Genomic DNA, 26,153 nt, shown 5'->3' on the forward strand with positions numbered 1-26,153 from the left:
TTTTTTTTTTTTTTGGTTCTTTTTTTCGGAGCTGGGGACCGAACCCAGGGCCTTGCGCTCACTAGGCAAGCGCTCTACCGCTGAGCTAAATCCCCAACCCCTAGAACAGTATTTTTAATTGTTCATCAGAATGTAGGAACATCATTATTTTTGCTTGGCAAGCAGTGTATAATGCTATAGAAAATTTTATGTTCAACAATTAATAAACCAAAGGAAGAGAATACAGTAATTCTTCCAGCTAGAAATAATTGTTGATAATACTTTGTTATGCGTCCTTCTAAAACTCTGTCCAAATGTGTACAGTTGTTTGTGTGTTGATCTCATTAGCTGTGCGTTTGTGATGTGTTCATTACTGCAGATCCGCATTTATATAGGCAATAACTGTTCATCTTACAGGAAGTGCCTGCGAGATCTCACTTGATACAGCGGAGACAGGGTTTACTGTGGTAGCACTGGGTGACCTGGGACTCACTTCGTGAACCAGCATGGCCTCGAACTCACATGCCCAGTTACATAAATAATACCCTAGATTTCTCTTAATTCTTTTTCTTAACCCCTCAGCACTACAGTCCTGGAGCTGCATCACCATAAATTGTATTAATCTCCTCCTAAGATTAATTATTTCAAATGGAATTAGTAGATGAGAGATTCTTACTTAGGCTAACCTCAAACGTTAATGGCCGAGATGACCTTGAACTCTGCTTCCAGTTCCCACTGCTGTAATTCTAAGCATGTACCGCCTTAGCCAGTTTATATAACACTAGGGATTAAGCCTCCTCAAAGATTAAAGCAACCCTCCACATTTGTCTTTTTTTTTTTTTTTTTTTTTTTTTTTTTTTTTTTCCGGAGCTGAGGACCGAACCCAGGGCCTCTACCACTGAACTAAATCCCCAACCCCAACCCTCCACATTTGTATGTAATTATACACATCTCCTGATAGTATGGCTGACTGCCATCCTTACCACACAGGACAGATCTTCAGCAGAGGCCCGAGATGCTTCAGAATTGTTAGTAAGGTGCCCAGTCACAGAGCTCATCTCACAAGTTCTATGTAAGGATTGCAGAGTCCAGTAACTCAAGAGCCACTTGGAGCACAGTAGAGCTGAGACCTGTCATTGCCTGTCCCCAGGTGAAAGGGTTATTGGAGTACAGCCCCAGCCTGTGGTCACCAGGTGACCTGCTGAGTCCAGGTCCTCTAGCCTCACCTGAACAAATAATGACATAGCGGGACTTTGCCTCCCTTAGGGAAACTCCCAGATTTTAACATTTCTAAGCATTACCTTCTGCTGTAAGAGCTTCTTAGGAACAATGTTGTTTGTCTAATATTCAGGGCCAGTCATTCCATGTAGCAGGGTCTGTAGTGACTGATGATGACCCCGTTCAAAGAGCTTTGGTTACGAACTGAGTCCACCAATCTGAAGGGATCCTGTCTTTTAAAACAAAACAAAATTTGATGTTCTAAAATAATATTAGAATTATCATTTAAATAGAAAAAATACAGTACTCTGTTCACTCATTTAATATTCGAGTCCCTGTCCCTATGTTGAGCATGTTTCTGAGTAGTACAATATTAAGAAAATTACTTTTATTTTTCTCGTTGAAATTTTTCTTTCTCTGCATTGAAGATTGGAGAAGTTGCTTGTTCTTGTTCATTTTTGTTGTTTCGATATACAGTACTTAGAAAATCTGCAACAAATGTTTCCAGGGTGCCGTGATGGCGTGTCTGTCCGGTGACCACGTAAGGATTCTTGTGTATGCCACATTTCTGTTTATTTTGAACCCAGTGCCTAGAGCAGGTTCAGCAAGCTCTGCCAGGTACCCAACCAAGCATCCTTTTCATCAATAAAACAGTGTCACTGCAGTGTCACTTCCCCCGGTTTGAACTTAATGGGATTGAAGTGATTGGATGTCTGTATGTGTGCAGATATACACAGAGGGAACCTTAAGCAGACTGCAGCGCCTTGTGCAAATTCAGCTCAAACTGGGTCATACATGTAAACATTAGACTACTTAGCCGAGTACCGGAGAGAGGGCTCAGTCAGTAAAGTGCTTGTTGTAGAAGCATAAGTCCAAGCTTGCCCTACAGTACCCATGTTTTGGGGTTCAGGGGAGTGCTGGCTGGGGAGTCAGACACTAGAGGATCTGTGGGACTTGATGGACAGCCAGTGTAGCAGAATCCATGAGCTCCGGGTTCAGTGAGACACCTTGCCTCAGAGTGAGTGAGGGCTTCCTGCGTCAGTCACTGTCCTCCCCGTGCACATATTTGCACACAGAACCCAATGTCTGCATGCACCAAAAAAAAAACCCTATAACTGAGTCAGATGTGCTTGTCATACCTAGGAGTGGGGAGACTGAGGCAAGAAAATCATGAATCAAAGTCAGCCTGGAATACATAGGAAGACTTTCTCAAAACAAAACAATAAAAAAAAAACCTTTTAGAAGAAAAATGTATTTACCACTGTACCCTGATTATCTTTGCTACATTTCTACTCCAGTGAAATGAAACTTTTGTCTGTATAGAAATTCCTGAAGCTATATTCATAATCAAACACTGAACACAGGGACCAAGGAGATGTCTCAGTTTATAAAGAGCTTACAGGCATGAGGACCAGAGTTTGATTCCTGTCTCCCATATAAAAGCATGGCTGTGTCAGCCTGTACCCCCAGCTGGATGGCATGGAGAGTGGGGGACAGAAGGGTAAAGGATTTGCTGGCCAGCCTGATCAGCTGCAACAGTGAGCCCAGGTTCATCGTGAGACCCTGTCTCAAGGGACTTACCTGGCTTCCTTGCACACACACGTGATTACTGCACACAGACAAATAGTTTAAGAATGGAATGTCCTGGAGAGATAGCTGAGTGGTTAAGCGCCCTGCTGCTGTTCCAGAAGACTCTGTTCAGTCCCCAGTCCCCACATCACAGTGTCCTCAGCTCCTCAGGGACCAGGCACACACACGTTACACAGACATACGTGCAGGTAAAACATGTATACACATAGATAAAAATCTTTTAAAATGAAAACAAGGCAAATGTTATACCCCACAATTAAAAAGGAAGAGTCCACTGATCCTGTAGTTTGCATAACTCCTCAAGGCTTTATGCCAACTGACAAGCCATTACCATGGTTGTACCCAGTCCACTTTAGCAGTTTTGAAAAGACAAAACCATGACAGAACAGACCACTGGTTTCCTGGAATGCTCAGAAGTGGCGACCTTAGTGAGCCAGCACAGGGGAGCACTTCGACACTGTGACAGTGCTTTGCAGCTGTTGAGGTAGACGTAGAATGGCCTCTGAACAGATAAGACATCCCATGTAAATTAAGTTATGGGAAATCTGGCAAAATAACAGTATCTTTCCCTTAAAGATGGGTGATTAAGGCAATAACCGTTGGAGCTACCATGTAAGAAATAGATTCTCCACTTTATAGAAATTGTACTATAGAAGTTAAGATGAAAAATGATAGAACATCTTGGTGGTATTTTTAAAGTATTTTCGATACTTCAAATGTGAACCAGATTTTAGACAGCAGTCCTTTTTCAGATGATAGACTTTTTCTTTTAATTCTTTTCCAAGAATCAGATGGGCGGCTCAAATATCTCCAGTCCGGGGCTACAGCCAAGCTCTCAGCTCTCTAATCTGGGAAGCACCGAGACTCTAGAAGAGACACCCTCTGGATCACAAGATAAGGTTCGTACAGAGCAGCACCATTTCATAAGGGTCTGAACCATGGTACAAGCTTGGTTTAGCGCTTGTCTGTCAGATCCTGTGTGTGACATCATGACAGCACATACCCAGCCCATGAGATGTTCTCGTGAACAGTGCAGCAGCCTCCTTCCTGGTTCCTCGGCTTTTGCTCTTGGGTACCGCCTTGTCTGTGCTCAGCCAGGCCAGCAGGGTGATCCTCTGCTTGTACAGCCCTCCAGTGGTGTCCCGTCTCACTCATAGTAATGGCCCATAAGACTGTACCCTGCCTCTGGCCTGCCCCTCTCCCTGAGCCATCAACTCCTATCATCTACCAGGCTCACGTAGCCCCTGCTCAACACAGGACTGCGGCCTGGTGGCTTCCCTTGGCTCTCAGTACTTTTCTCCTATGACAGTGTCCATTTTCTTCTTGTCTCTCGTGACTTCTTAGTTAGGGTCTGCTGTCACCCCTCTGCCCTCCGTCCTCCACTTACCTTATTTTCTTACTGTCTTTCATTAGCTTTCATTGGTTTGGTTTAGTTTTATCCACTGTCCCATGCTAATGGGACCTGTAGATCATTTGCTTGTTTCTTTTTATGAGACAGGGTCTCACTATGTGGTCCTTGCTGGCCTGAAAATAGCTTATTTAGACCAGGCCTGTCCTACTCCTCAGTGCTGGGATAAAAGAGGTGTACACCACACCTTCCCGAGACCAGCTGTTTTCTCTCCCTGTTCAAGGCTGTGTCTTGGGTTTTTTTCAAGACAGAGTTTCTCTATATTTTTGGCTGCACCAGAACTCACTTTGTATCAATGCGTGTGTCTTTAGCACCTAGAAATATAAATATTTATTGAATTGATTCATTCTCTTTATAGTTGGTGGTCTGATAAAACAACAAATACTAAGCCATTAATCGTGTCGATTGTGTTTATGTAAAGCATTAAGTAGTTGAGAAGGAGCCAGGTGTGGCAGTGACCCCAGCTCCTCAGAACAAAAGCAGATTCTGTCCCATAATAACCACATGCATATACACATAATACAGAAAAAGTCCATGTACTCATCCCCTGTTTCCTACTGAACATTGAGTAAAGCGTGGCATACTGTCATGCCAGGGTGTGACAGGAGCCACACACCATCATGCTCATAGATCTCAGTTGTAGGACGTGCACGCACGCCTCCATGTGTAATTCTGTCCTGTGGGTGGGTTTACAGAGCCACTGCTTTGTGTTGCCCTCCCTAAGCACAGCAACATCGGAACTAGAAATTCACTTGTGTTTCACAGAGATGTGACCTGATAGTAAGATTAAAAATAATTGTCCATGTGCTTCTGTTATAACTTTGACCTCTGACATGACATGCGTTTTCATCTGTGGCCTCACATTGGGATCTGAAAGATTTTGAGGTTGGAGAATTTAGATGGTGTGTTTTTAGATTAGGAACACTCAACCTGTATAACTTAGTCTAACCATTTCAGAACATTTCCCTATTAAAGGACGTTTGGGTTGTCTGCAGTTTTGTGGCTATTATGAATTAAGTATGAGTATGGAAGTTGATCTTTATAACACACAGTGTACAACGGCAAAGCCGTTAGATTACAGTTGTGTGTACAGTGTATACCAAGTCTCCCTTACCTGTCTGCCCTTGTTCTCACTTGTTTCGAGACCGTGTCTCATGTAATAACCCGGGCTGACCTCAGACTCCGGATAACCGAGGACCAATCTTGAACTTTGGTCATCCTCTCTCCACCTCCCGAGCAGAGTATGGGAAGCGTGCACGTGTGCATGCAGGTGCTCACACTCGTGTGTGTGTGACAGGCAGTACTCCTCGAGTGCCGTTCCTTACCTCTGTCTCCTATTTTATTTCATTTCGTTTTTAGTAGAGTTTCTCATTAGCCCACAGCTTCAGAAGGTCCCCATTACCCATCTCTCCCTGCCAGCCCAGGGCTGGGACTACAAGTGTGCAAATGAGTAGGAAAATACAAGTTTGAAGACTATGGAGGCTACATTGCAAGACTCTGTCTCAAAAACACAAAATAAAATAAAATTGCACCTTTTTTCAGCTAAAACCAAGGAATTACAAAGCACTGAAGTTTGGCTGTTGTCAGAAAGCTGTGTGATCGTCTAGACCGATTACAGATCCCTTGCACAGAGTTAACTGTTTATTTAATGATGCTGCCATCTAGTGCTGGGCAGCACCTCCTGCTGCCAGGCCTTAGTACTAAATCCCACCTGATAGAGCCTTCACTCGGAGAGGCTCAGTCAGACCTCTTTGTCAGGATCCCTAGCACCACATACAAAGCGGGGCTCACTGGCTCTCGTCTCACTCCAGCACTGGGAAGGCAGATCTCCAGAGCTGGTTGGCCAGCCAGTGTGGCTGAATAGACGAGCTCTGGTTCATTGAGAGACCTGGCCTCTGCAGGGTGAAGAGTGACTGACGTTGACCCCTACCTCGCCTCCACATACATGCACATGTACCTACATGCACACACCTCTATATCCACATGAACTTGTACGTATACTGCAAATACAACTCACACAAAAATACACTTCACTTTCATAATTCACTTAGCAAGTTCTCTTGGTAATCTTTCCCCAGTGTGTTTGCTTTTGTTTTTTATTTGGTTTAATTGTTCCTACTCTTTAATGTAGAAGTATGACTTCTTACCTGAAATTTCTGCAGAATAGCCGAAACATTTTGTTTTTCAGAGTAACTATATCTAGAAGTTGATGTGTCTGTGAAAGTGTGATCCATTGGTGAATGTAAATACTGTTGTCGGCTCCTTTCCTCTGGTTTGTTTGTTTATGTGGACTGGATGGGTTGGTTCGTGAGGACAGACTCACAGCCTCTCTGCCTCGCCAACAGAGTAAGGAGCTCAGCAGGTGGTTGAAGTGACCCTGAACTTCTGATCCTCGGCCAACGTCTCCTAAATTCTACTCTGCTCCCGGCTTAGTGGGGGCTGAGGGTTTTGTTTGTTGGTTTTGTGGAGGTGGGGGAGGGTGGGGGTTATCGATTGGCTGGGTTGGTTGCTTGTCAGAAACACTCTTTGTTGCCTGGGATTACCTTAAACTCAGACTGGTCCTCCTGCCTCAGTCTCCCCGTGCTGGGATTCTAGGCATGAACTACCCATGCAAGTTTTAGTTCTTTTTTCCTCACAGAATCTTTAACTGTTTTGTTTTATCATAAAGAATTTTTTTTATCTATTGGGCATTCTGTACTCAGGAAGCTGAACCAGGTTTGTTGAAACCTCAAGGCCAGCTTGGGACACATCTATCCACCAAGACTAGCTTTGAGGTAGAGCTGTAAAGTAGCTGTCCCAGTTGTGTTTGTGATTACATATTTTTATGTTTATGGTTATGGAAATTTTCCAGTTAAGACTTGAGACTTGAACCTCATTATCTTTTATTTAGGTAGTGGCATCGGGAGAAGTAGAGATATGAGGAGGTTGAGCCTTGTGAACTGTTGCTATTACTTATTAATTACTCCTCTTTATTTCTGTAATTTACAAAGAGATTTTGATGTAGACTCACTGTGTAGGAGGATCTCTCCTGAGTTTGAGGCCAACCCAGTCTACATAGTTCCAGACAGCCCACGCAGTGTGAAAAGACCCTGTCTCAAAGTACACACACACACACACACACACACACACACACAGAAAACCTCCAGATTCAGAATCTCACTTTAAATATAAGGCCACACAAAAAGAGGAATAAAAATAAACTCTTTATGCATGTGCATGTGCTAGGTGAGAGAACCACTTCCCCAACTTCTAAACTCAGTGTAAACGTTTCCCTCTTTCTCAGGATGTGGAGGAGAAATGACCAAGGGATAAGTTGTTTTGGGTGTTTAGGTTCCTGCCGTACAATGCTAGCTTTCTATCAAGGAGTTCAGTCCCTCTCTCCACACTGGCACCGTTTGCCACTGTGTCACTAACATGAGCACTTGACTCGGGTAGCTTTGTTGCGTGTAGCCCCAACCTTAGCCACATTCACCAGGGGAAACAAAGTAAATGCTAAAACCGTTATCTAGAACTCCACAGAACAGAACTTTGTCACTACACAGCTCCCATGCTCGGCCTTGGTGAGCCTCTGAGCCCTGCAGGCAACCACTTTCTGCATCTTAGGATGCTCTGGGCTGCTTTCCTCCACTGTCCACGTGTATGTGTGCGTGCTGGAAGAGGATTGTGGGTCCGCTGGTCTCCGAAGCGTTCTTCGAGCGCGCCGTTTGCTCTTGTTTTTCAGTCTGCTCCATCCGGTCACAAGCATCTGACGGTGGAAGAATTATTTGGAACCTCCTTGCCAAAGGAGCAGCCAGCACCTATGGGCCTAGAGTCAGAAGACACGGACAAGCTGCTGGGAGATGCACCACAGAAAGAGCCCAGCTCATTCCTCCCGTTTCCCTTTGAGCAGTCAGGGGGAGCCCCTCAGGCTGAAAACCTGGGTGTCCATTCTGTCACTCACCACACAGTCCAGCCTGAAGTCAGCGCCCCTGTGCTGATCACTCCCGCCTCCATTGCACAGTCGGGCGACAAGCATCCCCCAAGCTACACTCTCCCACTGAGCCCTGTCCTCAGCCCCACTCTGCCAGCTGAAGCTCCCACCACACAAGTTCCCCACTTACCTCGGAATAGCACCATGATGCAAGCAGTAAGGACCACACCTAGGCAGAAATCTCCACTCCTGAACCAGCCCGTCCCTGAGCTAAGCCACAGCAGTCTGATTGCTAGCCAGAGCCCCTTCAGAGCCCCAGTGAGCCTGGCAAACACAGCTGGCACGGCCATCCCAAGCTCTGATCTGCTCCAGAAACTCAGGTTGACCCCACAGCATGACCAAATACAGGCACAGCCACTTGGAAAAGGTGCGATGGCACCCAACTTTTCTTCGGCAGCTGGCCAGCTGGCCACCCCTGAGAGCTTCATAGAGCCTTCCTCTAAGACAGCAGCAGCAAGAGCAGCAGTCGCAGCCTCCCTGAGCAACATGGTGCTTGCTCCAACCCTCCAGGTAAGACAGGAGCAGGAGGGGGAAGAGAAACGAGAAGGAGGGGGGATCCCTGTCCATCCTTACCTCTCTATGGTCTGAAACTGAACTTGGTGTGTATTCTTATACACACGTGTGCATTCTTGTACACATGTGTGCATGCATAAATGATTTTCCAGGTTTTGTAGTAACTCAGATTTGCTGTGTAAACAAACCTGGAGGAGTTAGCATTGGAAGAGGAATACATTGTAAGTTAAGGAGTGTGACTTGTTGTTAATGTCAGAAACAGGAGTCAGGCCACCCATTCCAGAGCAAGCTGTCAATCACTTGGGCCTGAGCATTAGGGGCCTGGGTTGAGCACTGTGGACAAGTGGATTTTTAAAATGTTGTGTCAGTGAGGCTTCATGGTAGGTTGTACAGAGGTAAAGCAGAGGTTTGCCTGTCAAAGTCACTCATCAGCAGCAGATTTACCAGCGAGAAAATGAGCTGAGTTGTTGTGATCATCGCATGGTCACAGCCTGAAGGGAGTGTGCCGCTCCATGACTGCTGCCTGCTGCTTGCCTGCCTGCCTGCCTGCCAGCATTTGGATCTGACACGTGAAAGGAGCGAGCATTCTGCTCAGTGACAGGGCTCTGTGCTGTGTGTAGGTGTCACTCGATCCTCTCCTTTGCTCTCATAGACTACAAAAAGGGCACGGAAGAGAGTTTAGGTTTCTGATTGTAGGGGGAAAGGGTCTGTCCCAACTCGCAGTTAATCTGGACGCTCAGGCGATGGTCTGCACCTGTCGTCTTCACATTCAGCCCCAGAAGACAGCACCACACTCTTGCAGGCTGCTTGGCAGGAACCACTTACATACATGTGAATACCCATTTAGATGGCAGGAACCACTTACATACATGTGAATACCCATTTAGATGGCAGTAGCCAAAGTTTAAGATTTTGTTCTTGCCTGGTATAGTGCACTGCACACACGCCTATGTTTCAGTAGAAATCTGTGATTTCAAGTCTACATAGCAAGCTCCAAGCCAGCCAAGGCTGTCCTGTATCAAAACAGAAAGACCTGGTCTGCATGGAGCTCTCATGTTTACTGTGCTGCACTAATGCTTTCCCAAGGCCATGAGAGTGCACACCTGTAAAACCATTGCCAAGAAAGCTGAGGCACAAGGGTCTCAAGTTAGAGACCGGCTGAACAACCCTGGTCTCAAAACAAAACACCAGGACGTTCTCTGCCCCTACAGTGTACTTAGGATGCAGGCTATTCAGTGCCACTAACCAGGGTCAGAGGACCTCTGAGAACTTGGGACTGTGGACAATGGCAGTAGAGCAACTTGCCTGTCATACGCGAGGCTCTGAGTTCAGCTTCCAGCACTGCAGAAAACGTTTAAATCATTTATATCGTGCACATTCTGTGTGCAGCAGCCGCTTGTGAAGCCAAGACAGGAAGATTGCAAACTCAGGTGCGTCTCAACCTCTAGACTGAAACAAACTCCAGGGCCGAGGATAGGGCTCACTAGTAGAGTTGGCCCTGAGTTCAGTCCCCATCACACTTCTTAGAGTCACCTGACAGGCTCTGTCCACACATCCCTCGGGGACTCCACAGGAGCTGCTGTCCAGGGCCCTCGTTGTGGAGATGAGTCACTGGGAGCATTACCAACAAGTTCCTGGGTAATAACACTGCTCTGTCGCCGACAACTAACTGAAGCTTGCTGTATCTGTTCATCCTTTTCCCCCTTTAAACATTTCAGTCTATGCAGCAAAACCAGGATCCTGAAGTATTTGCCCAGCCTAAGGTGTTACCCAGTGCCATCCCGGTAAGTAAGTAAGTGTGTGTGGTGTGTGTGTGTGTGTGTGTGTGTGTGTGTGTGTGTGTGTGTGTGTGTGTGTGTGTGTGTGTGTGTGTGTGGTGTGTGTGTGTGTGTGAAGACATAGCAAGCACTCACCCCACTCAGCCATTTCCCCAGCCCTGGGACATCCTCCCCCCACCCCTGGAGAGCACATTGAACAGTTGTGGGATCTTCTGGTGTAAGGTGGGCTCTTACCACCTTAGTGAAAAGCTGTAGCATTCCAGCTCTGTCCTGTCTCAGATGCCCTTTTAGGACAGAGTTGCTGTGGCCTGAAACCTTGTGTTAACTCTGTATAGACGTCTTGACTGTATAGAGGGCGGGTCAGCCACTGGGTGGGCCGTGTGGATCATTTGTAAGTGGGTGGGTGCTGGGCCGTATATCAACCTGGTCTCTATAAGAGGTACTCCTGGAAAATGAAGCATCCCAGGAGACAGCCACTGTCCTGCCACAGTCCCTTACTTGTGATGACAAAGCCTCCTCACCTGTGTACGTCCCTCCTCCTCTCATAAGCACCTGCCTTGTTTTGTTATCCACCCCTCCATTCACCTGCCAACCTGAAAGACTCAGTTCTCCCACGGCACTCACTCACCTGCTTATGAGCCTGTCCCCTCTCCTCTCCTCTCCTCTCCTGGATTTTCAGAGGTTACCTTCTGTCTGCTTTAAGTTAGCCTGTCCTGTTGTGTGGTCATCAGCAGAAGCAACTAACCCAGTTTTATACCAGAAAGCAAGCCAAGGGGCTGGAGGGCTGGCTCTGCACCTGCTGAGCGGTACCGATGCTCCTGCCTGAGGATCCAACACCCTCTTCTGCCTTCTGTGGGCAACACACACTCTCTCTCTCTCTCTCTCTCTCTCTCTCTCTCTCTCTCTCTCTCTCTCACTCACACACACACACACACACACACACACACATACACTCTCTCTTTCTCACATGTACTGTCTCTCATACTCTTTCACACACACTCTCTCACACACTCTCTTTCTCTCTCTCTCACACTCTCTCTCTCACATGTACTCTCTCTCACACACACTCTCACACATTCTCTCTCTCTCTCTCTCTCCCCTCCCTCCCTCCCTCCTTCCCTCCCTCCCTCCATGAGCATACATGCAGCCAAAGCACTCATACACATAAGGTCTTAAGGGCAGGGGCAGGCAGGCCGAGTGGCTCAGATAACAGAAATGACTATTATTCTGTGTCCCACAGATCGCAGGCCCTCCATTGGTTACTGCAACAACCACAGCAGTATCTTCAGTCCTGCTGTCCCCCAGTGTGTTCCAGCAAACAGTTCCCAGGTCTGCAGACCTAGAAAGGAAAGCCAGCTGCCCCTCCCCCCTCACTATTGGAGCAGAAAATCAGAGGAAGCCTTCCATTATTCTCAGCAGGTCTCAGCTCCAGGACACACTGATACATCTAATAAAGGTATGTCAGGTGTCTGCTTAGTTTTTAATTTCACGCTTGACAAGGCTTAGTGTATATTGGTGCAAATTCAGAAACCTGCCTGGCAGCAGCCTCCTTTCCCAGGTATATCCTCCTGGAAAATGGAATGGTGGATGTAAGTGTGACTGTCTCGGGGGCAGGTTATTTGGGGAATTAGTCAGTTCTGTGTGTTCCTAAGTGGTTACCTTAGAGGCGAGTTCTGAGGAAGTAACAGGCAGTGTGTCCTTCCCGTCTCTTCCAGAATGACTCCGGCTTTCTCAGCACGCTTCATGAAGTTTACTTGCAGGTTCTGACCAAGAGCAAAGACAACCACAGCCTATGACTGCAGTGGATGCAGTGCGCAGGGACAGGGTCCACCTCCAGACAAGCAGGCTTCCTCACGCACGTCTGAGGAGAACATGGAGCTTCGAGGAGCCTGAGGGCCTCGTCCTTAGGGATGTTTCTAGAGACGTTCTCAGTGATGATGGAGGTTTCACTGTGAAGCATCACCAGCAAACCTTTGTTTGACAAAAACAGCAAGAGACCATTGTGTTGAGTTCCGTGGGCGTTTTCATCAGCTGTAAGCCCGTGTGTGGAATGAGGGCCTGGCTGTCAGCTGCTCTCCAGGCCTGGGAGGAGCCACCAGCCTCAGTGAAGCCCACGCCCTCCCTCCTCTACCCCTAGAAGCTCTGAACTCAATGTCAGCTCGCAGAGTAGCTTCAAGATTTAAGGATCAGGATTTAAGTCGACTCTTTGGAAGGTATTTGTTCAAGTGAAGTCTATTTTCTATGAGCACCCGCTTGGGCCTTAAGACTTCTGGGATGTCTTTGTGTTCCGGGAGGTGTCCCTGGCCTGCCCTGCCCTGCGCAGACTCCGTGAAGCACAGCTCTTTGGGTGGGGCCCGCAGGGCTCTGGTCGGTGGAGAGGAGGCTTCACACCGTTGAAGCAGAGGCCGGGGCACACAGATCCAGATCCTACCAGAAGGCTCCATTCTAGTGAACTCTCAGCAGTTTAGTGTCACGTTTGTGCGTGAAGCGCAGCCTTATTTCCTTCTCCGTCTAAACACAGTTGAAGTTGTTGTTGATTGTTTTCCTTAACTGCTGGCAAAGGACCAGTGGACCAATCTGACAAAGCCATTCTGGTTCCATTCCTCAGATGTGCTGAGAGCAGTTTTAAAGCTATGCAGAAAAGGGAGCTGTCCCCACACTGCCCTTCCTTCGTTGTAGAATATGGAGTCAAGCAAGTGTGAGACCCAGACCTCACAGTGTGTTCCTAGGCTGCGCCCTCCGGCCGCAGTGCAGAACTGTAGAAATGCTTTGTGATGCTGCTATCGATCTGCCATGGTTTCTATTTATTCTTTTATGGCATGTAATGGTGTTTGGTAATATTTTAATGTAGAATTTGATTATTTCAGCAATAGTAATTTTGAGATATTCTTTGAATGAAAAGTGTCTTCGTTTCTATGATACAGGTCATTTTCTAGTATTTAACCAATTAAGATGCACTGCTTACTTTTCTGAGCACTATTTAATGATGGGTAAGAACCCTGTTGGCTCAACCAGCTAGCGTAAGGACTCGCTGTGAATAATGCTGGCAGGCACGGTGGTCCCACCGGACAGTTGCTTAAGCTTTAATGGGAACTCAATCAAAGGCTCATCGATTTCTTTCTAGCTGAAGTTTTAGAAAATTACTTATTAATTACTTACTTTGGTCTTAGTTTTTTAGCCTAAAGAACACTTTGATTGGCTTATGCTGATCTCAACATGCTTCCTGGACAATGTTTCTGCTTCTCAGTTGAGTGTCTTCTCTTGTCTACCTAGTTATGTGTGAAGTGTGCAGAATTCAGGGAAGCTTAGTCTTTTTCATACTAAGTTAGGGATAGTTTCATGATAGTATGTAAATATAGCAACCAAAAATTAATTGTTCACGTGTCATCTAAGCAAGGTCAAGTTGTGATGAGGTGATGAATGTTGCTGACAGTAGGAGGTGGTGGTCAGGGAGCCGCAGGGCTGTTCTCGTAAGGTGAACATGCACGCCTGTAGGCGTGGTCACCCCGAGTGGTCTCAGTGGACATGAGTAAACAGATGGTTCAAAGCATCTTCTTCCAGTAGGTGTGTGAGTTTCGCTGATGCTTTCGAGTGTATGTAGTATTATATGAGGGCGAAGCATGGGTACCCTAAAGAGTGCCTGCAGTCAGACCGGATACTTTCACCCTTAATCCCAGGAATGACTAAGATGAGCAGAAGGAGAACCTCTGAGAAGGAAGGCTTCCTCGGTGTAGATGGAAACTTCTGAGTGCCGAAGGGATGGAGGCGGGAGGCAGGTAAACCTGTTTCAGCTCCCAGATTTACATGCTCCAAGCATTTACTCAAAAGTCAGAGGCCAGAAGTTCCAGATCAGGACTCCTAGGAAGCTGGGCCCGAGTGAGCCCAGAGACCCGGGCCAAGCCTGACTGTAGGTGCGGTTGGCTGAGCCTGGCCAGAGTCCACTCCGTTGCCTTACTCCTCGTCCAGGCATGCTGTCCAGATGCTCTGCTAGCTGGCATAGCTTGCATGTTAACAGTGTCTTCCGGAACCTTCGTTAGACTGAGAGGGACATTGGACATGCTTCTCGCTAAGTTGGCAGAGTCCAGAAGACCTCATTAGGCCATTTGGTCCATCTGTGTACACACCCACCCCTGCCCCAGGTGACCATAGAGTCTGGGAAGAGTAGCCCAGAGTTCAACATGCAGCAAGCATGTCTAGGGTGTCACTAGTGAGTGACACTGCTCTTTGTTTTGTACTTAATGTTATGTCTTTGAATGGGTGGACACCCCAGCTGACACCCCCACCCCGACCCCCAGTCCTCTCAGACTGCCTTGTTCCCCGTTGTTACCTCTCCGGGGCCCCACTTGACTTTGCGTGCTAAGTCTTACGTGACCATCAGTATCAGGAAAGGCGTTGTCCCCTGCAGGCTCCACACGAACTGTCACAGCTCGCCTGGGCATTGGTGTTCATTCCAAACCCAAGTCAAGGCCTTAGCCCAGGCTTGGCTTAGATACCAATGACCAGCATGTGCAAGCATTGGTTCTGTCTGTGGCCTGAATCTTCTATGGGAATTAATTATAAATGCCATTGAATCCACTAGTAAGTAATCTTTTTAAACCATGCAGCTTTATTGCTCTCTTCCCCCAAAGAATGTCCTTTGAAATGTTCTCAGTTCAGGAGTAGAGGCCGTAACTGCCCTTCTAATACCAATAATGCAGCCTGTGAAACTGACGGTGCCTAACTGCTCGTAAAGCAGAGCCAGCCATCATATCACAGCTCAGAGGGAAGAGAAGGGCACAGGCGCGTGAGGAGGACCCTGCGAGTCAGGCACTGAGGGCTCACGGCCCAAGCCCGCTGTCCTCGGGCACACCTACTAAGGACCATGTGTTTCTTCTGGCCTGCCTTTGTTTTCCTTCAGTTGTGTTGAGAGTGTGCACACTCTGGAACTAGCAGTGCCCACCCTGCTTTCAAGAATCCAAAATGCAGGGTCTGGGCAGAGCACCTCACAGTGGGCTTTGAAGCTGCTCACCAAGAGCATTTCCTGGAGGACCAGGGCCTCAGGAGCCTGTGGGGTTAGGTGTAAGGTTGTTTTGTTGTTTTATTTTTTTGTTTTTCATTTCAAGTTTCAGCAGGAGAGCTGTGCAATGTTTCCCTCGGATTCCGATTTGACATCACTCTTTCAAACACTGCAATGCAATACATATCACTTTGAAGTGGGAGAAAATGCAAAGTTGTGTTTCCCTTTTATCTGTGAATCCTTAGAGCGTGTTGTTGGTGTGCGTGCGGAGTGGTCTCACTCTCTACTGCATCGGCCGTGTGGCTCCCCTGGCTTCCCTGCACCAGGCTCTCAGCCCTTCCGAGGACACGAGAAGCCCTGCGTGCGCCACTGTGAAGCTTTCGTTCCGTGAGCGCAGTGCCACCTCATTAACCTTTTTAGTGGTGTGGATTTTATACCATCTGTGTATGTTTGCAAATATTAAGTTATTACATGTTTTAAAATGAGCATTTTTCATCCTAAATTTTATATGTTTGCAAATATATTTTTTTAATAAAATTTCAAAACCAAGTTTTAGCACCTACTAAAAATTCTAATTGTGTTTTTTATTTAATCTGTAGAAATGGGAATTTTCAATGAGCCGTACTTCACCAGAGCCCTATACTGCTCAGGTGGAGTAAGGGCAGGGAACAAAACCAGCCAAAAATCAAGGTAACCTTCCAGAGACCTGGTTCTAGCTTATGTTTCTCCAGAAAGCAGCTGCCAGAGGGACAGGCATGTGTGTATGTGGGGCTGGGCTCCGTGCTTAAGTGCTTGGTGCACAAGCCTGAGGGTCTGGGTGTAGAACCTCAGCACCCGGTTTTGGTTTTGTTTGTGCCAGGTGTGAAGGCCGCTGTACCCCAGTGCTGGGAAGCCCCTGGCTAGCTGGTTTAGACCAAACAGCTCCAGGTCCAGTGAGAGACCCTGTCTCAAACAAATAAAGTGGAAAAGTGATTTAGGAAGACATCCAGTATCAACCTCCGGCTTCCACACATGCCCACAGGCATGCGTACACAGGCGTGTACCACGTGGGCAAAGGTGTGTGTGTACAGGAAGAGGTCTGGTGTGCCACAGGACCACATTACAGCAATGGCAGTTTCACGATCTAAACTGGCTTTCTTTCTAACTGGAATCCTGCAGAGTGTAGTTCAACCCAGGGCTCTGTGTATTGTAAACATGCACTGGCTCTGACCTGCTGCAGGCATGGCGGCACACACCTGTGCTCCGAGCCTCTGAGAGTTGAAAACCGTCCTTGTCTACACAGCAAGCTCAAGATGAGCATGAGATTTATGGATGAGACCTGTTTCAGAAGGGCAGAGGCAGGAAGAGTTCCTGAATCCAAAGGGGCCAGCCTGAGCTACATAGTAAAAGCTGCTCTGTTCTTTCGTCTTTCTAAAACACCTTTCTTCCCCCCACCCTCTCCCTAACAAGTTACTCTAGACTGTAGGTTCTTGATTCCTTCGTCTTGCTGCTCTCATTAAAGGGTAGAGTTCGGTTGTGGGTCCAGCTTGCTTTGGTAGAGCACTTACACACAATTATATAATATAATATATACAATGTATATTATATAGATCACTAGTGTATATTGTATGTATAATTACTATATCACATAAATATATAATTATATAGTGTATAAGCTATAGATACCTACCTGTAAGCGCAGGACTTGGGAGGTAGATGCAAAAGGCCCAGAAGTTCAAGACCATCCCAAGCTCGAAGCTCACTGGAAGGCTACACTGTAAGCTAGAATAGTCTGCTTGGCTGCTGCTTTTCATTTGTCAAGACATGGATCGTGGGTTCCTGGAGAAGGTGGCCCCATTGGCAAGGTGCCTACTACACAAACGGGGACCTGAATTCAGAGCCCCAGCACCCAGTAAAAGCCTATGGCAGCTGCATCCCTGAGTGGGGACGATGAGGGCAGAGACCGAGCTCTAGAGCCAGCCAGCCAGCCTAGCCAAGTTGATCTCAGCGAGAGACCCTGTCTCAAACAGTAAAGTGGAGGAGCAGCCAGATGGGTCAGTGAAGTAAAGGCATTTAAGCTTAAGCCTGAGTTTTAATCTGGTCGTTTCCACATGGTGCAAAGAAAACCAGCTCCTCCAAATTGTCCTCTGACTTCCGCATGTGCTATACACATATACACAAATGTGTGTGATCAAAAGGAATTGAAATGGACAGCAATTAAGAAAAGCGTTTGGTGTCAGTCCCTAGCCCCCACACATACACCAACACCTTTATGAGAATTTGGGTCACTGGGCTCATTGGAATATTGTGATAAACTAAATTCAATAGATTCTGAGTAAGAGCTGGAGTTTCTTCAAAACTGAACAAGGCAAGGTTGAGGCGTCTGGATTCGTTCCAAGAATGTTTCTCTCACCATGTTCAGGTCTTGGTTCATGGAGCGGGTGCCGCTACAAGTCTGACTTGAGTAAGGGACACGTGAATCTGGCCTGTCTTGAGCTGTCAGGAACCCCTGGGCTAGAGGAGCTCAAGATGGGGCAGTCACGTAGGGTGAGGAAGAACATAGATGAGGGCAGGAAGTACGGACTCACTGGGGCTGGCAAGGTCATAGTATCAGTACAAGTGTGAGGACCAGAACCCACAGGATGCTAGGTGGACGTGGCTGCCCCTCCTGTGAGTATCTAGAAGGGCAAAGGCGGAGCCAGCATACCAGTGAGCTCTATTCAAAGGAGAGAAGCGCTATTGAGCTGCGCAACCGTCCTGAGTCTCCACACACATGAATACACACATGTTCATGCACTCCATACCACATACAAAGCAGGAAGCGGGGAAAGCCATGGGGTCTGACATTTCCATGTTTCAGACCATGCAACTTAGGTCGCCTGGCATGAAAAGTTCTTTAAGAAGTTTCTAAACCTCTGTGAGCTTGCTGAACGGAGGTTCCGTGCTCACAAGACTCAAGCAGCCTGTGCTGGCCACGCAGTGATGGGATCAGCTCCCGGCACCTCAGGAGCCTGCCATACCCACCCAGCACACAGACGGCTGCAGGCAGGTTGCTTCTAGCCAGTCTGGGAGGTGGTAGCGCAGGGCTGGTGTGATAGTGCCGTTATCGCACGGTTTGTTTCAGAGGAGTTGAATGACTTCAAAACACAATTCCAGGAAAGAGAAACTTTAACGTTTGCTGCTTGTGCCTTCCTCGTGCCCATTTTCCTTCCAACTCCTCCAACCCTGAGGGACGATTGTTCAGTGCAGCCTGAGGAAAGGACCCAGGAAGGGGCGGGGATGGGCCCATAATCAACTGACCAATCTGAAAAGGGCTCCAGAGAGCTTCCAGCAAACTGCTTTTTACAGATCTGCCTGCCTCCGTCTCTCTCCCAGGTGCTACAGTAAGGACGGTCACCGCCACGCCTGGCCCTTCATCCTGTCTATAAAAGTAATGATGAAATGTTCTACATTAACTCTCCCATTGTCTGAGCACTTAGATAAAGCTTCCCTAGAGGCCCTCTGGGTCTTCGCTGTAACACCTCCCGTTCCTGAAATGCTCACTGCCCAGCCTCTACCTGACCAGGGCACAACACACTTCAGTCACACACACACACACACACACACACACACACACACACACACACACACACACCATGGTAACTGTCTCCTGGGCCAAGCAACCACTATTGGGGCTCATCGTACCCTTGCAAAATTCACCCTGGTTGGGCTTAGCATTCATACTTCGCCCCACCTGGCACGGGGAAGGGAATCCAGTTGGTCTCTGTACCTGCCACGCACTCGGCTCTTAGCCTGTGGAGAGGAGATGGAGAATGTAGAGAGACCAGGGGAAACTGAGGCAGGGCTCCATGTCCACAGCTACAGGGAAGCCCTCGTCCCTCCTGCGTATGGCTTCTCTGCACAGGGAGAGAGGAGTCACCACAGCCTTCACCTAGGCTTGTCTGACCTCCGTTTGTCATTGAGACCTTGGGCAAAGTACACATTGCTCTAAGTCTTTCTCCGGAAGGAATTTTAGCAATGAGCTCCACCCCACCACAGCCCCAAAACAGGTTCATGGCTTCTAATCTCCTAAACTAACCTGGGCTCCTGCCCAGAAGCACGGTGAGAAGCTGTTTGACTCCAGCCCAAGGAGATGAGATGATTCATTGATTCTCCTGGAGGACTTTAGAGTCCTTAATAATGGCCGTTGTGCTGTGGTGGCTGCAAACTTAGCACCTTTGACCAAAGTTGCTTCCCCGGGCTCTACCTTGGAGACTGCAATGGACCAGTGGGCAAGCAGGTGGGAGAAGCGAAGGCCACATGATCTACAAGAGGCCACGCGTGGGTCTCTTCACCTGAAAGACTGGAATGACAGCCATTCTGTGCTCGATCCCACTTACAGTGGCCCATGTGTGCACACTAACCTCTCACACTCCATGGGGAGGGCCAGCCAGACCTGTGAAGTGACATGAATAAAGATGTCTGATATCTTGGCATCGCTCTGTATTGATAAAGTGAGTGTCGCTCGTGATGCGTTAGCTCATTACCAATGAGCGAGCCGGGGGTTGAGGAGAGACATTCACTAAGTTCACCCAGCTAGACCATGGAGAAGAGCCCCCACCTTTTTCTCTTTGGGGGTTTGCAAGACATGGAGAAGACCTTAGATCTCTGGAATAATTGTATTTTTAAATGACTGCAGCTTTGCCTCCTGATGGGTCAATGGGTAGGTTTAAAGGATCATTTCCCCTCTTGTCATTCGGAGATAAAAAGACTTACTGAGACATTTGGTCTTTAAACTTGCCCACCCTTTTCTTTTCCTCTTCCAGGGACGGTGCTTAGAGGTGCTCAGGATAATCCAGAGGTTGACACACCGTCGAAGGCTTTCCCACAATACAGCCTCTAACAGAACTAGGCTGTCTCGAACCCCTGGCAACAGGATTGTTTACCTTTACACCAAGAAGGTTGGGAAAGCACCTACATCTGCATGCAGTGTGTGCCCAGGCAGACTGAGGGGTTCACACTGTGAGACCCAAAGTCCTTATGGGATTGTCGAAGACAAAGAAGTGCGTTAGCAGGGCCTATGGTGGTTCCATGTGTGTCTCGAGTGTCCGTGATAGGATCAAGAGGGCTTTCCTTACTGAGGAGCAGGAAATCGTTGTCAAATGTTAAAGGCACAAGCACAGAGTCAGAAAGCAAAATAAATACGCAACTTTTTTAAGTAATAAAAATCCAGACTTGGTCAAAACAAAACAAAAGCAAAAACAAAAAGACGTACTGAGCTAGCCAAGAATGAAATGACCAGTCCTGAGACAAGTTACACAACTGTCCACAGAATAGCTGCAGGACTCTGTTGGAGTGCCGGGGGCTGCCCATTGCTTGGGTGCTTGCCTTGGCCTGCATGCAGGAAGCCCTGTGGTTAATCTCTGCACTACATAAGCCAGGCACGTGTGGCACACCTATGGTCCCAGAACCGAGAAGGTACAAACAGGAGGATCAGAAGTTCAAGGTTATCTTCAGTTATTTGGAGAGCTCAAGACTAGCCTGGGCTACACAAGTCTCCACCAAAAAAAAAGGAAAAACTAGAACCTGTCCACTGAGGCCAGTGGGAATTGGAGAGAGGCACAAATAAATCTTACGCTTAACCCACTGACTCTGTTAGGTGACCACGGTCTTAGCATAGAATGGTCTGGAGAAGGAGCACTGCTTGCCCATTCTTGGTTGGTTTTGGTTTTCAAAATCTATTTTATTTACTCTGTGTGTGTGTGTGTGTGTGTGTGTGTGTGTGTGTGTGTGTGTGTGTGTGTGTGAGAGAGAGAGAGAGAGAGAGAGAATGAGTGTGTGTGAGAGTATGTCTGTGTGTGTTGTGAGAGAGTGAGTGAGAGAATGAGTGTGTGTGAGAGTGTATGTGTGAGTGTGTGTGAGAGAGAGTGTGTGAGAGAGTGTGAGTGTGTGTGTGTGAGAGAGTGTGAGTGTGTGTGAGAGAGAGTGTGAGTGTGTGTGTGAGTGTGTGTGAGAGAGAGTGTGAGTGTGTGTGAGTGAGTGTGTGTGTGTGTGTGTGTGTGTGTGTGAGAGAGAGAGAGAGAGAGAGAGAGAGAGAGAGAGGAAGGGGGGCTGCACACGCCACTGCATGTACGTGAAGGTCAGGAACTATTTTATGCAGTGGATTCTCTACCTTAAATGAGTTCTGGGGATCTGACTCTGATTTAGGGCTCACACAGTCTCACCAGCCCCACTGTGTCACTCAAGGCTACACTTCAACATACATGCAGGCGGAACACTGTATACATAATCTTTTTTTTAAGATTTATTTATTTATTATATATAAGTACACTGTAGCTGTCTTCATACACACCAAAAGAGGACATTAAATTTCATTACAGATGGTTTTGAGCCACCATGTGGTTACTGGGATTTGAACTCAGGACCTCTGGAAGAATAGCCAGTGCTCTTAACCACTGAGCCATCTCTCCAACCCATAATAAATCTTTTTTTAAATTTTTAAATCTTGCTGACCATGGTCACCTCCGTGGGAGTTTTTCCTAGAGTGCAATCTCAGCAGGAAGTTTTGGTGGTAGTGGGCTTTTTGTTTGTTTTTACTTATATGTCTGTCTGTCTGTGTTCTCTGTCACAAAGGTGTCCTTGGAGGCCAGCAGACAGTGTTGGATCCCCTGGAACTGGAGTTAGGAGTGGTCGAGCCTCCATGTGGGTGCTGGGAATCGAACCCAAGTCTTCTGGAGGAGCAGCCAGTCACTATCCTTCTCCACGGGAATTCTTTACAGAGCACAGCGCTGCCTGAACAGATGCTCTCTGCAGACCTAGCACCTCTTCAGAGCTCCCAGGCCAGGCAGCCTCCTCCTGCTGTGCCAGCGTGTGGCATGCGCTTTGCCCACGTGGGGAGCAAGTTCGAGAAACAAAAATCAAGGGGACAGTAATCAGAACTGGGTCCGAGTCCCTCCTGGGTGACCAGCATCAACAGTTCTCTTCGAGCAAATGCTTGGACCTGGTCCTAGTCATCAGCCAGGTCTGGAGTTTGGATTGGGTATCTGAGAGAGGACAAAGAACTGACCTGAGCTTGAGATTTGATGTAGAGCCGTGTGTAGGATGACCCCGATCAGAGCCCACAGAGGCTGCCCTCTTTCCACCCAGGGAGATACCCATGCCTTGGGCAATGCCAGGCAAGACTTGACTTCCGAAATTACAAGTTAGGATGACTTGGCACCTTTCCTGTACGTTCAAGGAGAACAAGCCCAGCAGTGCTGGGCTGGGCTTATGGGATGACTCAGAGGGTCAACCGCACAGTCTGGACATGCAAGGTCCTGCCTGAAGCAGCTCCCTCTCCTGAAACACAGTGCTAGCTGGAGGCAGCATGAGTATGCATGCGTGTGTGCGTGTGTGTGAAAAAGTTTAGCCCGTGGGAAGCATGGTTGATCTTTTTCTGTACCAGGAGTATTCCAGGGGCAAAAAGGAAGAGCTAGCTTGCGAACACAGGTTTCTAATCCCAGCATTTAGGAGGCTGAGGCAGGAGGATCAAGAGTTCAAGAATCTGTAACAAGACCATGTCCCAAATATAGACCCTACAGTATATGGGCACTAGGAGATTTATTGCCGGGAGTGGGCCCAGTCCACCCAGAGGCTAGCAAGTTAGAAACATGTCAGACTGCTGGTCTCTCAGCACTGAAGCTCGTCTCCACAGAGTAAGTTTTTCCTATCTATCCTCTCACCTGCGTAGGTCAGAGTCAGCCAATCATGCCAGGTATAATCACATCTACAAACTACCAGCACTGCCACACGTGAGTTAGTGCTTCACTGAATAACTAGGAACTACAGACTAGCTAAATTAAACCTTTAAACTGACCTCATGCGTGCACACACTCACACATGCACACACATAAACATGAACAAATGTGTGCACACATATGACTACTAACATGCACACACACACATATGCATACATGCAATTGTAAACACGTGTGACTTGTAAGATTGCATTTATTTATGCATGCAGGCACATGGCCACAACACATGTGTAAAAGTCAAGAGCAACTCACAAGAGTCATTCCAACACTCTACCTTGTGCGTCCTGGAGGTTGAACACAGCTGGGCAGGCTTGGGAAGAGCATCCTGCTCCTTCTCTCTGATTCCGAGAACCTTTATAAGCGATAAGGAATACAGTTAAAGCTCAGTGGTAGAGAGCTCTTGCCTATGATCCTCAAAGCCCTGGTCCCAGCACCACAAACTGTAAAAAGCAAGAAATGTCCAAACCTCCCTGAGAGTTCCCTCTGTACATACTCTGTTTAAGGCAAAGATAACCCTGTAGCGAGGGATGACAAGGGCCTGAAAAGCCTGGAGTGCTTACTGTGCTCGAAGCTCTGAGGTAGAACGCTTACCCAGCAAGTTCAAAGCGCAGACTTTGCTCTCCGGCATGAGGGGATGGGGCAAGAAAAGAAGCAAAAAGAAATTGAGATCCTCATGTGCCACTGCTGAAATTGCAAAAATGATAGCCACTTTGGAAAAACAGTTGGGCGGTTTTTCAAATGATTAAACACTACAATGGCAGCCTGGTTTGGGGTTGGGGGTTCACCCCTGTAACCTCTGCACTGGGAGGGCGAAGGCAAGAAGATCAGCTCGAGTCTGAAAAAAGGGAAAAAACAACGGCCGTGTGTGAGTCAGGGATTTCACTCCTGGGCGTGCACCGGAAAGAACTGGAAACATGCCCGCCTACACGGACAGACGGACAATCTTCCTGTTGCCGTTTAACCCAGCGTTCACAGCAACGGAGCAGCACAAGTGGCCCTCAGGGTGGCTAGATAAACAGAGCATGGCCTATCCAAACCGTGGAGCCTTAGGAAGAAGAAGCTAGCACGCTCTGTGTTCTGTGTGGACCTGGATGACGTCATTCGGAGTGAGAGCCGCCAGACACAAAGCCCACATGTCCGCATAGTCCTTGCATAAAATGTTCAGAATAGGTAATTACACAGAGATGAAGAGAGACGATGGCCACGGACACCCGGGGGGTGGAGAGGAGTAGAGAGTGGCTGCTGAAGAATCCAAGGCTCTTGGGGGTGGGCGGGGGCAGGAGGGTATGAAAGGATCTTCAGAAAGAGCAAGGATGACCGCACAATTTCATGGACATGGCTGGGAGATACAAAATCGAGCCGGCGGCGTTTGTTCCCAGTTCTGTGGAGGGCCGGTGAGATACAAAATCGAGCCGGCGGCGTTTGCTCCCAGTTCTGTGGAGGGCCGGTGAGATGGCTCAGTGGGTAAATGCTGCCAAACCTGACAGCCTCGGCTGATCCGTGGGAGCCACTTACTGGAATGGGAGAAGAGCATACCCATGCCCTCCCGCCACAGTGTAACAACTTTTTAAATTAAAAAACTAATAATAAGCCAGGCAGTGGTGGCGCACGCCTTTAATCCCAGCACTCGGGAGGCAAAGGCAGGCAGATCTGAGCTCAAGGCCAGCCTGGTCTACAGAGTGAATTCCAGGGCAGCCTGGGCTACACAGGGAGACCTTATCTCGAAAGACTTTAAAACAAACAAACAAAAAGCCACTAATTTTTTTTTTTAAATATACGATTGCTTTGTGAATTTTCACGTCATCCTTGCATAGGGGCCATGCCACTGTCTGCATTGTTTGATTTTAGTACAGTGCTGAGAAAGTGAGCGCTATTCTTAAAGATTTCCTTTGGATCCAGAAAGAAGATGAAGGGAAGTCTCTCTCTCTCTCTCCTCTCTGTGTGTGTGCACACATACCACTCACACCCACGTGCACACAAATAAATAAATAATAGAAAAACATACACAAATTTCTATTTTGATTTTAAAAATAAAGACCCCCACCCCCCCTTGATAGCAGCTGAGTTTATTCTAATTCCGTGACTTAGGGCAGAGCCCCAGACAACTTCAGGTTTGGAAAAACAAATGATTATAAGGTTAAAGGTTAGGACTTTCAGCCCCACCCACCTCTCCTCTCAGAAGTGGAGGCTGGAGAGCGAGAGCTACTGTGGGGTACGCTCTTTCACTACCACGTCTTTTAGATGCTGAGGTGATGGAATTTGGTGGCAGAGGGCTTGCCTGCCATTCATGAGGTCCTGGGGTCTATCCCAGCAGCACAAAAATAAGTAACACTCTTTAAAACAAAACAGACAGAACAAGCAATAAGGACCAGCCTGGCCTTGAACTCAAAAATATCTCTGTGAATATTTCTTCTATTTTTCAAGATAGAGTCTCTCCAGGTAGCTCTGGCTATCCTAGAACTCATTGTGTAGACCAGGCTGGCCTCAGGCTCACAGAGACCCATCCTACTGCCTCTGCCTCCTAAGTGCTGCATCACCATGCCTGGATCTGCCGGAGTACTGGAGAGCTGGGTGCATAGCCCACCCAGAACACTCTCCCAGCATGCATAAAACACTCTCCCAGCATGCCTAGAACACTCTCCCAGCATGCATCGCACACTCTCCCAGCATGCGTGAAGGCACCAGCACCACATAAACCTGGCATGGTGGTGCATTCTGCAGGTAGAGGCAAGAAATCATCCTTGACTGCATAGAGAACTTGAAGCCAGCCTGGGCTACCTGAGACCCTACCTCAAACAAATTAAATGGGGGCTGGTGAGATGGTTCAGTGGGTAACGGCACTTGCCACCAACCCTGGCAATCTGAGTTTCATACCCAGAGCCCACGTGACGGTGGAATCAAGTCCACAAAGTCCTCTGATTTCCACATTGTCCCCCCATACGCACGC

At 47.7% G+C, this 26,153-nt stretch overlaps 1 protein-coding gene and 1 pseudogene across 2 annotated transcripts in view; both read left to right on the forward strand.

The window, feature by feature from the left end:
* Positions 1-16,021, forward strand: part of Dcp1a (decapping mRNA 1A) — a 45,187-nt gene extending 29,166 nt beyond the window's left edge. Inside the window, exons 6-10 of one of the 2 annotated variants that reach the window (NM_001191831.2) lie at positions 3,573-3,686; positions 7,917-8,675; positions 10,397-10,462; positions 11,697-11,912; positions 12,172-16,021. In NM_001191831.2, coding sequence (NP_001178760.2) covers positions 3,573-3,686; positions 7,917-8,675; positions 10,397-10,462; positions 11,697-11,912; positions 12,172-12,252 — 1,236 coding nt within the window. In that variant the 3' untranslated portion in view covers positions 12,253-16,021. The remainder of the gene's footprint in view (positions 1-3,572; positions 3,687-7,916; positions 8,676-10,396; positions 10,463-11,696; positions 11,913-12,171) is intronic. The other variant, NM_001411752.1, reaches the window with a different exon arrangement.
* On the forward strand, positions 14,191-25,551 carry LOC108353090 (60S ribosomal protein L34 pseudogene; annotated as a pseudogene).
* The last annotated feature ends 602 nt before the right edge of the window (positions 25,552-26,153 follow it).

The sequence above is a fragment of the Rattus norvegicus genome, chromosome 16 (assembly GCF_036323735.1).
Source record: "Rattus norvegicus strain BN/NHsdMcwi chromosome 16, GRCr8, whole genome shotgun sequence".
NCBI lineage: Eukaryota > Metazoa > Chordata > Mammalia > Rodentia > Muridae > Rattus > Rattus norvegicus.